General features: G+C 45.0%; 3 protein-coding genes across 4 annotated transcripts; 1 reads left to right on the top strand and 2 right to left on the bottom strand.

The window, feature by feature from the left end:
• Positions 1-224: 224 nt before the first annotated feature.
• On the bottom strand, positions 225-6371 carry LOC119318999 (tyrosine--tRNA ligase 1, cytoplasmic-like). The gene is made up of 9 exons (XM_037593527.1): positions 6184-6371; positions 5775-6043; positions 5565-5646; positions 1760-1865; positions 1555-1637; positions 1267-1406; positions 954-1059; positions 737-796; positions 225-405 (listed from the first exon to the last, which is right to left on the bottom strand). The coding sequence occupies exons 1-9, from the start codon at positions 6346-6348 to the stop codon at positions 403-405; spliced, it is 1014 nt and encodes a 337-aa protein (XP_037449424.1). The 5' UTR covers positions 6349-6371; the 3' UTR covers positions 225-402.
• Positions 6372-6571: 200 nt separating this feature from the next.
• On the top strand, positions 6572-9357 carry LOC119316568. The gene is made up of 5 exons (XM_037590895.1): positions 6572-6764; positions 7294-7346; positions 8437-8616; positions 8707-8793; positions 8869-9357. The coding sequence occupies exons 1-5, from the start codon at positions 6711-6713 to the stop codon at positions 9026-9028; spliced, it is 534 nt and encodes a 177-aa protein (XP_037446792.1). The 5' UTR covers positions 6572-6710; the 3' UTR covers positions 9029-9357.
• Positions 9358-9987: 630 nt separating this feature from the next.
• On the bottom strand, positions 9988-13961 carry LOC119316567 (PTI1-like tyrosine-protein kinase At3g15890). Of its 2 annotated transcripts, none has more exons than XM_037590892.1 (4): positions 13759-13961; positions 13068-13227; positions 10981-11243; positions 9988-10896 (listed from the first exon to the last, which is right to left on the bottom strand). In XM_037590892.1, the coding sequence occupies exons 1-4, from the start codon at positions 13791-13793 to the stop codon at positions 10227-10229; spliced, it is 1128 nt and encodes a 375-aa protein (XP_037446789.1). In that variant the 5' UTR covers positions 13794-13961; the 3' UTR covers positions 9988-10226. The 2 variants fall into 2 exon arrangements, with proteins under 2 accessions (XP_037446789.1, XP_037446791.1); XM_037590894.1 differs by having other exon boundaries at positions 13068-13212.
• Positions 13962-13967: the final 6 nt, after the last annotated feature.

The raw sequence follows: 13967 nt of genomic DNA, 5'->3' as shown, positions 1-13967 counted from the left end.
AGCAAAGGACATACAGTCAACATAGCATGCTCTTGCAGAAATGCTGATTTATCTAAAGAATACACCAAAGAATGCTTTTAGTTGGATAGCCACTTGAAGTTGTGCAAGTGTTCAGTGTCATTCAGACACAGTAATGGAAAATCCTCCATCTGTATCAAAATATAAAACCTTTTTGGGTCAAGATTTAGACCCAAAAACGTCTTATATTTTGATACAGAAGGAGTAGCTCAAAGTAGACAAAATTCCTTGGAAAAAACCCATACATAGTTTCTAAAACGGTTTCTTCCAAAATATGTCTGTAGTTCTTGGTTATCTTGATTGCAATAGTTTGAAGTACACATAGCTCTAGAAATGATTGTGTCCAGAACACGCATAAGCTCTTGGTTATCTTGGTTGCTCCTCTCACTGCAAAACAGTAATTGTTCCAAGTTAATTCGTCGCACATTTGTCAATGTTTGCCATGATGTATACAATACAAAAATTGCAATTCGATTTGAGTAACCACTATTATACTCAAAAGAGCAAGCAAATGCTACTAAAATGCATGATTCAAGAACTCAATTCAACTAAAACCTGAAATGAGTTCGTGAAAATCAGATAAAATGCTTATTTTTTAAAACTGACAATAAAATGCTTATTGGCCTTGGAGGCATGATGCATGAGGATGGAAGTTCTGTCGGATGACAACCAAAATGATTGTGAGCATTCATGCAAGTGAGTTTTAAGGGGCATGTACCTTTACATCGTCACACGGACCTTTGGCTTCGCAATTTTTCTCGAAGTGATCACGTACAAGCTGTTTACATAAGGCACTGGTAAGATCTTTAAGGCAGTATAGAAGTATTTTCGAATAAAAGTAAAAGCATGGAATAAACTGAACATGACTGTCAAACAAGTCCACTTTACCCCCTGTTCTACTACAAAAGAAACATTAACCGGGAGGTGCCTCTTACCTGCAATATCTGGTTTATTGCTTTTGCAAGAGCAGGTTTCAGATCACGGGGATGTAGAGTGCCACTGCCGTAATCCTCGCGGAGTTCTTCGATTCCTACGTAGGTCCTGCTTAAGAGCAAACAACAGATGTTACAGTTGAACACAGCCATCAAAATCGTGCCATATCATTGGATTCTTTCTTGACATGTATTGCGGTAGGCAGATGTTTGCAAGAGCTCTTGCATCAGTTGCAGGCTTGCAGCAATACAATATTCTGCTAGTGTTTTTCTTAGGGAAATATTTTGGTTCCTCGGGGAAAAAAAATACTGTTACCTGTTACCGCCATCAGGTGGGACCACCTCGAACTCTCTAAACCAAGGGAGAACGATATGCTCTACGTACTCCAAGCATGGGTTTCCTTGAGTAATCTTGGGAGGGCAGAAAGCCTTCTTTATCTTTTTCGTAACCTCAGACTGCAATAAACAAGTTGGCCATGAAATTATTGTCACCACGGAAGAAGAAAAAATGCACACCATAACATTAGGCATGGATGTTTCCACTAATCAAGAGCTCAGTATAGCAATGCCGGGAGGAAGTAAAGATGAGTTTTGTGAGAAAAACCTCAGTGTCTTCCATAAAAATAGCTGACAGTGGATCCTTCTCTGACATTCTCTGCTGTCCTTCTTTGAAACCAGGAAGCACATCTATAATTAGCGTCAAGGAGAAACACATTCTGACAAACCAAGCTAATATCTCACACCACATAGACATATACATTAATAAATCTGTCAACAATATCATTCTCACGAAAAACTATATAGGATACGATGCAACAGAAATATTGGTTTATTTGCCCTTCCAATGTGCTCGCAGTATCCTCTGGCCATCATACTCACCTCTCTTTGATCCATGCCCATCTGGCATATGTCTGCCTACAAAAAGAAAATATATTTTGATAACTATCAAGATTCTGCACACCATGACGGCTTTTATGGTATCCCCAATTCGTCTTGAGCCATCCATTTTTGTGGATCCAGATGTCTATATCAATTTATACTTGTGGCGATTAAAATCTAAGTAGTAAAAGATAGTACTCTCTCCGATCCGTATTATTTGTCGCTCAAATGGATATATCTAGCATTAAAATACGTCTAGATACATTTATTTGAGTGACAAGTAATATTGATCGGAGCGAGTAGTAGTGATCTGAGCGTTAGAATCAAGAAGGACTTGAAACAAATCCTATACGAAGCACTCGCGCCTTCCAGGTAATCTAGATTCCCATTCCCTCTCTAATAGTAACCTTCAACCAAACAAGTTGTCTAGGGAAATGTCTGGAAAATGAAAAGTCCAGTTGAAGGATTATGAGTCATATTAAGTGACGTCAGAGGGATAGATCAAATTATCTTTCCTACTTATAAAGATTGGACTTAGTGATCGTCCGTTCACTAATCTCCTAATGTCCGCCTACCACATTTGCCAACTGCCAAAACTCATCAAAGCTAGCACACAAAGGTTATATATTGAATAAACCAAATTCGACCTTATGTTCCCGTGATCCCATGGCGTAGTATGGACACTTTGCTAGTTGACTCATAATTTTGTCTATTTAAACTGAAGCTTAGTCGCATGAAAAGGACGTGAACCTCCTAGAATAGCCATCTCCAACTCCAAGAAAAGTTCCTACCCGAGTGCAAAAGCATGAGACATACTTACATGAGCGATGGAGGAGGATCGCTTTTGGGGGACAACGTGTGGCCGTAGGTGTGCATCACGGGGTCGCCACACGGATATTCTACTGGTCGATTGTGATTGTGGACGACTTAATGTGCCTTTTTTTTCTTTTCCCTTTTCCCTTTTTTCATTGCATTATGTATGCAATTTGTGATGTGTTTTTTTGGGTCAAAAGGGAGTTTGGAACCCCCGACTTCTGCATCTATTGATGCACACAACAATTTTTATTAAAGTCGTTGCAAGGAAAAGAGGCTAAAGTCACCGATGGCAAGAGTACAACAAAAGCAACTACGGCATAATAACCATTAACCATTACAAGATATGAATGCAACACCTAGGAGTAAGTCGAGTTCTTCCACAACAACGCCTTCAAAAAGGCCTAAACACCCTCATGCCACCGTTTTTCATGGAGATAACGTGTTCAACAAGATAACGATGCAAGTACGTCGCTGCCAAGTTTGGCCAGCAAAGGCTAGAACAAGCGTTTTCACCCCTGACAATGATGTGATGTGATGTGTATTTTCTTCAAATTGTATATACTGTAGATGATGAAACTTTTTTGCAATACACTTGTGTTGCATCTCAAGATTTTGTATCTCAAGGATACGAAACACAAGAAGAGCACCTTCTTGACATGGAAGAGGAGGACTTTATTGATGCAACTCCAAAGGGGAGAAATGGCAACTACACTACCAAAGAAGACAAGTTATTGTGTGAAGCATGTAAGAAATTTGGTGCCATGGAAGGAGGCATATGGGAGGATTCATGAGTGGCAATGGTGCCAATGATGCAATGGAGAGAACGGAAGCACTAGTGATGACAATGGCGACAATGGCATTTGATAACTCTATACATTCATGTTCCATGCACTTTTGTTTGTGTTTGTGATGCACAATGCTTCCAGTTGTAGGCTTAACTTTGAACTTGAATTTGAATGAATGGATTTGAACTTGAATTTGATATATTGTTCACTATGTGTCTTGTGATATTAATTGTCATGTCATGGTTCGTTTCAATATGTATGCAGTTGTGGAGTAGAGAAGAAGGTCGGATTTTAGTGCAACAATTTTAGGGCTGTGTGAATAATGAATAAAATGGTTGTATGCATCACCCTAATGCAGAGACCAGGGGTCATCCTTCTTTTCGGAAAAAAAATCAATTTTAGGGCTGTTGCAGAAACTTTTCTGGTGCCCAAAAACCTTCTCTCTCCTCATCAAAAACAAGTTTTAGGGCATCAAATTTTTTGGCTACTGTTGGCGATACTCTTAATTAATAAAGTCAGGATCCAAGAACAACTAAGCTAAACAAAAGAAGTCCAAAGCTCCCCCTCCCGCCCGCGCCGCCACCCGCGAGGCGGCCGGGGCGGGCGCCCAGATCCCGCCGCCTCCGGTCTCCCCTCCTCCTCCTTCCTCCCTCGCCGCCGCCAGGGGGCACGGCCGGGCTCGCCTGTCCGGCGCCGGCGGCGGCGGGGCCCTGCTCTTCCTCCTCCGCGCGTTGGGGGCGACGCGGGTCTCTCCTTCGCGCGCGGCCCTCCGGCGGCGCGTGGTGCGGCGTGGCCGGCTGCGCGGTGGAACGCGCCTCGCCGCGGCGGCCGGTTCCGCCCGGCAGGCGGCGAGGGCCGCGGGCGGCGTGGGCGGCGGCTGGGGTCCGGCTTCGGGCTGCCGGCGGCTGCGGTGGTTCCTCTCCGTCGTGGGCGTGCGGCGGTGGTGCGGCTCGGCCGGTGGCGGTCCGGTGACCTGGTGATGGTGGCCGGCGGTGCGCGTGTTGGTGGTGCCTCCCTTGGCGGCTTTCGGTGTGGGGAGGAAGGGGAGCGGCTTGGACAGGGGCGGCGGAGCCGACGGCGTGCCGGCTGCAGCGCGAAGGCTGGAACTTTACGGGCCTCTGCGTTCCCGGCCGGGCCTGTGCGGCCACGGGCCTGGTGTGTGCCTGCCATTGCGTCCGGTCAGCTACCGTCTTCGGCGGTGGAGGTGGGGCCCTCCCGCGTGCCGATGGTGCTGTTGCCTGGTCCCGGCTCCTCTTCTTCATCGTGCCGACCATGCTTCACGGTGCCGTGGTGAGACAGCGTTGAACGCTTCGTGTCCGGGCTGGCGCAGGGTGAGGGTCTGTTTGGCGGCGAGCTTCGGAGTGCCTGAGGTGGAGGTTGGGATCGGGAGAAATCTCTGTTGGCCTGGCCGACATCGACGCGGTGGTGCTTGTGGGTGCCGCCAGACCTTCCTGGAGGGCGTCGGAGCTACCCTTCCTCTCCCTTCACCGTACCGGGGGAAACCCTTGGCAGCAGCGTCGTCTTCGTCGCGTTCCTTCTTGGAGGTGTTGATTGGTACCGGTGCTTCGGAGGCTCGGAGTCTGGTGGGAGATCTCCGGTGGGTGCAGCGGCCACGAGGCTTCTTCGTTTCTTTGTCGATCCGCCGTTGTCGGCGTTTGTTTCTCTTGTATTTTCTCTTTCGTTTCTTTTGGGCGTGACTGTGCTGTTTCCGCCCCAGCACCTATCGTTGGATGGTTCGGTTGGTTGTTTTGTATACAAAGCGGGGGGAAACCCTTTTTCGGTAATTAATAAAGTCAGATCGCTACCAAACGAACAATTTCAATGATATCTTTCAGTTTGCCAAATTTATGTTTCCACCTGTTGTCTGAAAATTAGGGGTTGGTTTACGTTTTAGTTTTTTCTATTTCTTCCTCCATGAAGTAGTTTTTTTTCCCGACAATTCCAGAATTCCTCCATGTATAGTAGTAGTTTTTTGACCCGAATCCATGTATAGAAGTTAATGAAAGCTACAATGGAAAAGCTCATGCATAACCCCACAGTAGAAAACATGTACAAAAAGTGTAATATCTCTTTTTTGAGCTGACAAAAAAGTGTACTATCTAAATAGATATGGCAAGGCGGGCGACACACAAACCTCGAGGAAGAGCGTGTCAGCGCACTTCATGATGGGCTCCAAGAGCTGGTTACCCGCCACATTGTCCGGATCCGCATGCAAGCTAAAGCAAAACGGCGCAACAATCAGATGCATATTCGACACATTTGAAGTGAAGAAGGAGAAACACCAACTTGAAACTTATAGAACTACACACACGCGATGAAGATGGCCAAATACCCAAATACTTACCTCGCTAACCATCTGACGCTGTGGTTCCGGGAGATCCCCATCACGAGCGGCCAGTACTCGTGCGCGCGCCTGCTCGTCTCCTCGGAGCACCAGAGGAAGTCCATCCCGTCCGAGCTCATGCCCAGGGCTTTCCAGACCTCGATCGCGCGGCGACCGGCGGCCCTGATCTCGCTCAAATCCTTCAGTCCGGTCCGCTGGTCGGCTATGAGGATCTTCACTCTGCATCCGGCCCTGACCATCTTGTTCACATTGATCACCTTCCCAACCCCCTGATGAGAAACAAAAAGAAGAGAAGAAGGGGAGTATATGTCTCAGTCATACGTACAAAAAATCGTATATAAGGAATTTACTGCAAGAACATGCCGTGCAAGTTGGTCGGGAAGTTGAGAGTCGGAGAATTATCATTGACCTGCCAGATGTGCACGCGGCCGGAGACGGAGGGCTCGAAGCTGTCGAGGCAGACCGGGCTGGGGTTGCCGTGAAGCAGCGGGAGCAGCTCGTCCTCGCCGACGAGCTCCTCGGCGGTGCTCCGCAGCGTCTCGGCGCGCTCCTCCACGCCCATCAATGCCGCCATGCTGCTCCGGCCGCGTCCGTCTGTTTTGGCCTCTAGCCGTGCGCCCTCCGTTTCCTTTGCCCTTTCCTTTTTTTTTAAGGGAGTTGTGCCTTCGAATTTGTAGAGGAATCTGGTGTCCGAGTCCACTTCCAACCCGACGGGACTTCTAAAAAAGAAATAAGCCCAACAGGCCCAGGCGGGCGGCCTAGAGAGGGGAATTAATAAAGGAGAAAAGCCCGGCTTTCCTTCCTCCAGCTACGGCTGTTCCCTTCTCGTCCGCACCCGCTTCAAACCCTCGCAAGTATCCACTCCCACGGCGGCGGCGGCGGCGGAGACGGAGGCGACCACAACAGAGCTCCCACCGGGGACGTCTCAGCTCATAAATGGATAGCGGAAGCGACTCCGACAGCGCCCCCGAGGAGCTCACCGCCGTCCAGGTACGTTCCTTGGCTATTCCCTCCGGTCCTGTGAGAAGAGAGCTCGCGCTAGTAAAGCCTAGGTGACGTAGGAGTGTGCGAGGAGTCCGCGTGCTGCGCGTGTGTACTTTCCGGTAGCAGCAAATGTGAAGTGTTCGGCCTAGCTAGGAGTACCTGTACTTCCACGAGCCACCAAGGCCGATTACTACGCCCGGGGAACCGGAATTTGTTGTCTTTATAATTTATATAGACATAAAGGTTCGAAATGAGCCTGGATTTAAATCAACAAAAGCTCTAATCAGCCAAGAGTGGACAACACGTACTTAGAACCCAACACTGCTGGGGATGCAAGCTTTACATAAAGAAGCACAAAATCATGAGCAGTGGGGAGACCCATATAGGAAGACTTGTGCTCATTGTCAGGATCAAGCGAACTTCCGTAGTCTTGGTGGTGTTTTTTCATCTAGCTTCCTCCATTCTTTAATCTAGTTCCTGTCGGATTATGTTAACATGATGCTGAGTGTTCTTTCCTGCTGTTGATGCCTTGTAGGGTGTGGAGAAACATGAAGAAACCAGCAATGTAGAGAAGGACAGCGCTGTCAGGTTTGTGTCTTGCACTTTTGATACTGTTTGAGTAGACACGTGGAGATGACTTTGAGAAGTTAAACTCATCATGATTTGTTCTGTTGCTCTCACGCCATGTAATTTCCGATTTTCCGTTGTAGATTTTGCGGGTCTCATAAAAAAAATCCTGAAGCCAAAAACATGGCATGCTAGATTAGTCTAATATAAGTGATTTTCTTGTCTGTATCGGTTTATACTGCTTCAGCAGCGGGATGATCACAGGTCATTCGTCATGATGGATGATTGCCTACCATTCATATGCACATTTAGCTATTGTGGCACCTTTTCTGCTGTCCCCCATCCCCACTAGGGATTTTGGGGTAGCATTTCCCAGTATAAATACCTAAAGTTCAGTGATGTTGAGTTCATTTTATGTGTTTATTATATGATTCAGTATAAACACGTAGTTCTATTAGTCCACAAAAAGATGGAGTACTAAATAAATAAACTGTATAAGGTTATGCAGAAATTGTAAGGGTAGAGACCAAATGCTCATGCTCTAGACTTGCAGATGTGACAACTTGGGCATATATAAGAACATATACTTGTGGGCAGGGGATTGTTGATGGGGGAGGTATCCCCAACACCAGGGCGGTATTACCCTTCCTGGGGTTGGCTGCAGGGATGAATACTTTTCATGCCCTTGCTCTATAACAGGGTAATTCCTCACGGGTTGCGGCTTTGTGGGAAATGTGGTACATCACCACCCCTTTCACCCTAAACGTAGAGCTTTCTGTGCATACTACCTCAAAATTTTCAATTTCTAGTCCTGCCTACTGAACACATGTCACCGTTGCATTTTGGGCTTACACATTTACCATGATCTCTTCTTGGACCCTCGTGTCATTGACACATGAGTAGTGCATTTTCAGTGGCAAATCTGTAGTTGCAAATAGGCTTACCCCCATTTCTTGTAATCTGTTGGCAAACGCATGTTGGTTCTGTCTTTTTGGGAACATCCATCCAAACTGACTATTTATATATACTGTTGGCTTATGTTAGTCGCATATTGATGTCACTTTTCCTGCTGATGGTACCCTCTCTGACCTGACAATGTGTAATCCTCTAGAGCAACCCAGGAGGAGAAAGACCGGAGGAAACGCTGGGCCCAACGGAAAACATCCTCAAAACTGAATAAAAAGAAGCCTCTGAAAGTAGAAGATAAAGATACAGAAGTGGATGAGGAGACACATGCTATGCCTGGGACACTTCCCAAGAGCGTAATTGAAATGCTTGCAGCACGTGAGAAGTATGTTTACCGCCTTCAAACTGCCATACATTTAAATCCTTTTTATCTTTTTGGACATTATTGCTTACCCTGTCTTCATATTTTTTTCAGGCAAACCTTCTCATCAGATTCTGAGGAAGAAAATGTAAACCAAAAGGTCCAAAAGAAGAAGAAAAGATTGAAAACTGCAACTACTGGGTAATTTTCATGGTCCTGTCTTCTCGTATGATATTCTTTTAAACTGTTATTCTAATGGTTGCTAATGTTTATCAGACCTGAAACAATTCTGCTGAAAGATGTTCGGTCAACGGAGCACATTAAAAAGGCCCTCGAATTCCTGAGTCGCAGGAAAAACCAGGTGCCAAGATCCAATGCAGTTTTGAAGAATCCTAATGCTATGCGTCTCTTTAATAAACCTAATTTCACGAGTTGAGTGTGGCAGTCCGAGGCAGTTTCTGAATTCTGTGTTGAGGCTCGTTTGGAAGACTGATATGGTTGACAGGTTGAGATATCAATTGTTTTTATGTGTTTGATGAGAACGAGTCATATATGCTTAATTTGCAACGCCACATGGGTGTGATGATGTATAATGTCCATCCTCGTTAGAAATCCTATGCTCTGTAGGTGTTGCATGTTTTTTGACCTTTGAGCTATAGTTATGTACGGATAATGTATCACCTGTGAGCTGAATGCGCATAGTATTGTTCAACACCTCTCCATGGTCCACATTACTGTGAAGCATGTGTTTGCCAGTTCATATTCCTTTGGGAATGAGATTTTATGTTTCCCTGCATGCGTTGTTATTATAATTAATTTTGCACTACTGTCTTGCATTTTTCTTCTTTGTATTAAATTTGTCAATTCAGAGATTTTGTCCGTAGCTTGTTTCAGACTCTTATATTTATCAAGAATAATACTCCCTCATTCCAGAATATAAGGTGCATAAATCCGTGAAAGTCACAACATATGTATGTTTGACTAGATTCTGGAATAAAATATCAACATTCCTGATACAAAATAAATAAAATATAAAAAAACATTTCAGGATGGATCTAGTGATACAAGTTTGATACTATAGACATTAATGTATTTTCTAAAAACTTGGTAAAACAGGCACAAATTTGACTTTTGAAAAAGTTAAGGCACCTTATATCGCGGAACGGAGGGAGTATAACATAGAGGTTCAACATATATTATATTCAGAGATACTATCTGTAGCCTATGGCAAACTCTATGTGAAAATATGTTCTCCATGTGTGTTTGGACAAATTTTGTTTCCCATTGACCATGAAGAAATCATGACAATCATGGTAAAATCTGCTTGAGTGAAAATGTCTTTTGTGCAAGTGTAAGTCGCTAACCGTAGGTTTTGCACACTAGACAATTGATGAGTTAAATTGAGTGAGTACAGGAACTCATGAACAGCTTGTTATTGTCGGAACCAGTCCAATAAGAGTCTTACAAGCCACATCACAACCATTGCCAAAAGAAATCAACAATACACGGAACCACAAGTACATCTCTAGACTGGTGAAGGGCCCAAGTAACTTGCCAACAAGAAACAACCATACGCACAGACATACACAAATCACACATCCCAGGAAGGGATATACACACCTTTGTGCATCACACTACCTAGCTGAGGGAACTGTCTCGCTCGAATCAGTCGCCTCCTCGATCGTATCCTCTTTCGATTCCTTCTCTTCGGTGATGGCGTCCGAGCTGCAGGGGCCAGAGGTGCCCTGGACGGAGCTGGTCGTCTGTTGAGGCTTGAACAGATCGTCATTCTCCAAGATGGAGAACTTCTCGGCAGATTCCCCCTTGAGCATCTCCACAACCTCGGACATCACCGGCCTCTGTTCTGGCTTGGTCTGAGTGCAAGCAAGCCCGACGAGCACCATCCGCTTCACCTCGGCCTCGGCAAAGCTATCCCCCAGCTTTGGGTCAGCCATCTCCTTGAACTTCTGCTCACGGGTGAGTGGAAGCGCCCACTCGGTGATGGTGAGCTTCGTCGTAGGGTTTATCTTCTCGACCGGCTTCTTTCCGCTGGCAAGCTCCAGCAGGAGCACTCCGAAGCTGTAGACATCGCAGCTCTCTTTTGCCTTGCCAAGCATCGCATACTCCGGCGCGAGGTAACCGAGAGTGCCTTTCACCTTTGTAGTGACATGGGTCGCACCATCTGGTATGAGTTTCGCAAACCCGAAATCGGCGACCCGCGCTTGGAAATTCGCATCCAAGAGAACGTTGCTCGCCTTGACGTCTCTATGGATGATATGTGGGATCGCATGGTGATGAAGATAACTACAAGGTGCAGAGGTATTTAAATGTTATTAGACTGCTGCATTATGATGAATGAATATTATAAAGTGATGTTGAGAGGCTTACGCGATGCCCTCAGCCGAATCAATGGCGATGTTTATTCTTCGCTCCCAACCAAGATGGCATTCAGCTGCATGCTGTCCGTGCAGGTGAGAGTGCAAGCTCAGGTTCTGCATATAGTCGTAGACTATCAGACGCTCCTGGCCTTCAGCGCAATATCCACGTAAGCTCAAGAGGCTCTTATGCCGCACTCGTGCCAAAACCTCGACCTCGACAGCAAACTCCTTTTCAGCCTTGTTGCTCCAACTCTTGAGCCTTTTCACCGCAATCTGTTACATGGAATAAACAGTTGATGTGCGGGTGGGGAGGAATTAAAATGCAATTTCTTGACTTTACATGGTACAAATACAAGGTGCATACTCTGATAGTCACCACATGGCACTTCAACTGAAACGTAACAACTTAAAACTTCCAGCGAAATAAAACAACTACAAACTTCTCATGAAATGTAACAGCCATAATAAAGTCGATAACAAACATAAAAAGCTAGGCAACAGCAACACTATCTTACAAAAAAATTGCTCATTGGTTACAATATCCAAGTAAGTAAAACAATATCTGCAAAGGAGATTAAGTTGAGCAATTCTAACACACTGTCATTTATAAACAACTTCTGAAGATAAACTTCTACTCCCTCCGTCCCAAAATAAGTGTCTCAACTTCGTACTAACTTTACATGGAATAAATACAAAGTTGTACTCCCTCCGTTCACTTTTGTAAGACCGTTTAGACATTTAAGACAACACCCAAAACAGTTCAATTCCTGCTGTCTAAAGCATCTTATAAAAGTGAACAGAGGGAGTACTAAGGTTGAGACACTTATTTTGGGACGAAGGGAGTATTTAGGTATTCTGTTTCATCTCCCTTTAATATGCTCATAGGATTCAAGAAAAACACAAGCTACCAAGTTGTGGGCTTCTAGTAGTTTTTAGTTATGCACTTATGCCACTGCGCCACAAACTAGCAGGTAGATATATGGCCCCACTCTACCCCGTTCAGTGATCATAGCATGTGTCACGACATTTGGGGTCCAGGGCCACCTGTCAGTGACACATGATGGGGCATCGTTTATCAGGAAGGAAACTAAGACGTGGCATTTTGATCAAACTTTCCTTAATTCTTTACTTATTAAGTTCATCCCAAGTCAACCTCTTGCCTCATCTGTCATTTAAATATATCCATATGAGACTACCAAGATGTCATTTACATTTCTACACCTAGTACTCCCTCCAGTCCTTTTTACTCTGCATATTAGGTTTATCCGAAGTCAATCTCATCCAACTTTGACCAAGTTTATATAAAAAATTATAGACATTCACATAACAACACTAATATCATTAGACTCATCTTGGAATATATTTTCATATTATATTTATTAGATATTATAGATGCTAATAATTTCTAATATAAATTTGGTCAAACTTAGCAAAGTTTGACTTTCGGCAAATCCAATGTGCAGAGTGTAAAAAGGACCGGAGGGAGTACAAGCAGATACTCAGAACAAACATATAGTGATTGTCTGGCTTTGTCAAGGCAGCATGATTGCATCTACCCAGGCCATATATGCTTTCTAATTTTCTATACCTCCTCGGCTGTATTCACACTTAAAAATTATGGTCCTATCTAGCTTGTGATCATGAGACATCTACCACAAAGCTAAGGCTATATACTTGGTAAAGTGAATGCATAAAAAAGTAAACCAACAGTTTTTTCTGACTTGAAAAGTAAACCAATAGATGAAGGCGAGAGAAAGTCAGTTTTCCACCAGACCAGAAAGTTCGTTCTTTGCACTTTCAAAGAGTGTGGGTCCAGTTTGGATTGCTGTTCACTCTCAAAGAATATTCACGGGCTCTGAAAACTACAACCATTTTAAATTTCAAATGGCACTAGAGACCAGAAATAAATTAGGAGGTGAAACTAAATTCAGCTAAATCACAAGCACCAACAACCGCGGGACTCCACTTCATTGTCCTGTTCGTAGCAGTAATAATAAAAGACACTAGAAACAACAGATACAACAAATCAGTGTGCACATAGCATAACACAAGTTGCGGCATCTTGCATTTCTTATTTTTTTAAGAGAGGGACTGCACCTGTGATCCGTCCCAGAGCTGGCCCCAGTAGACACTACCGAATCCACCTTCACCAAGCTTGTTATCATAGTTGAAATTGTTGGTCGCCAACTGAAGCTCCTTTAGTGAGAAGATGCGCCATGTCGTGTCCTTCTTCTTCTTCTTCCTGCCGGGTTGGGCCCTAAGAACAGATTATTAGAACTTGTTGAGCAGATTCAAGTACTTGTTGAGTACACTAGGTAAGGCCGCAATGTTAGCACTCTATCCAACTATCCCCCCTACAAAATCTGAACAATTTCCTTCACAGCAATCTTTTTTTGAACAAATTACTTATGCATAAAAATCTGCACTCCATTCTATCTACAGCTCGTTAGCTGACAGCTGCAAATTAACAGCAATATTCCCGATAACAACAGTAATTTTTTTGTACTAATTTATGAGCAAATCAGAAATGAAGCTCACAGATTTAGGAACCCCAACCTCAGTATTTCCCCAGATTCAAAATCAATTGCTAGTCAAGCTAACCAAAAACACATAATAATCTGATAAAGGGAGAATTCGTAAGCTAATGGCTCCAATTCAACCTCCCACACAAACCAGCAGCAGATAAAACCCCCACCCTTGTACCCAACCGACGACCCAAGCTTCCACAAAACGGCACGGAAATTACACTTCTACTTAGTAAGCTATAAAGGCCCCCGTTGCCACTCACCCGTTGGACCGCTTGCAGCAGGAAAGCCACCCCATCCCCAGAGGCCGCGCCGGCTCCGGCCCGCCCCGAATCTCTCCCAAATCAGCACCAGCCCGCGTGAGCCCTGACGCGGCGCCGCAGGAGAGCCCGCGGTCGCGGCGGGTACCTCCACTCGCCGTCGGTGGCCGCAGGTCAGCGGGGGCAGCACAGGAGACTCAGTGGAGGGAGAG

The sequence above is a fragment of the Triticum dicoccoides genome, chromosome 6A (genome assembly GCF_002162155.2).
Source record: "Triticum dicoccoides isolate Atlit2015 ecotype Zavitan chromosome 6A, WEW_v2.0, whole genome shotgun sequence".
Lineage (NCBI taxonomy): Eukaryota > Viridiplantae > Streptophyta > Magnoliopsida > Poales > Poaceae > Triticum > Triticum dicoccoides.
Note: the sequence above shows the minus strand (reverse complement) of the source record. Positions and strands in the feature narration are given on the sequence as shown.

Bases quoted from the DNA above. Each gene is read 5' to 3' on its own strand.
- LOC119316567 (XM_037590892.1), bottom strand. From the start codon at position 13,793: ATGGGGTGGCTTTCCTGCTGCAAGCGGTCCAACGG. The intron at 11,244-13,067 runs GTGCAGTCCCTC...TCCATGTAACAG, and splicing joins AGCTCTGGGACGGATCACAG to ATTGCGGTGAAAAGGCTCAA. The intron at 10,897-10,980 runs GTAAGCCTCTCA...TGCACCTTGTAG, and splicing joins GATTCGGCTGAGGGCATCGC to TTATCTTCATCACCATGCGA.
- LOC119316568 (XM_037590895.1), top strand. From the start codon at position 6,711: ATGGATAGCGGAAGCGACTCCGACAGCGCCCCCGAGGAGCTCACCGCC. The intron at 8,617-8,706 runs GTATGTTTACCG...TATTTTTTTCAG, and splicing joins ATGCTTGCAGCACGTGAGAA to GCAAACCTTCTCATCAGATT. The intron at 8,794-8,868 runs GTAATTTTCATG...AATGTTTATCAG, and splicing joins TTGAAAACTGCAACTACTGG to ACCTGAAACAATTCTGCTGA.
- LOC119318999 (XM_037593527.1), bottom strand. From the start codon at position 6,348: ATGGCGGCATTGATGGGCGTGGAGGAGCGCGCCGAGACGCTGCGGAGC. The intron at 6,044-6,183 runs GTCAATGATAAT...GTTTCTCATCAG, and splicing joins GCCGCGTGCACATCTGGCAG to GGGGTTGGGAAGGTGATCAA. The intron at 1,407-1,554 runs GTTTTTCTCACA...TGTTTATTGCAG, and splicing joins TTTTTATGGAAGACACTGAG to TCTGAGGTTACGAAAAAGAT.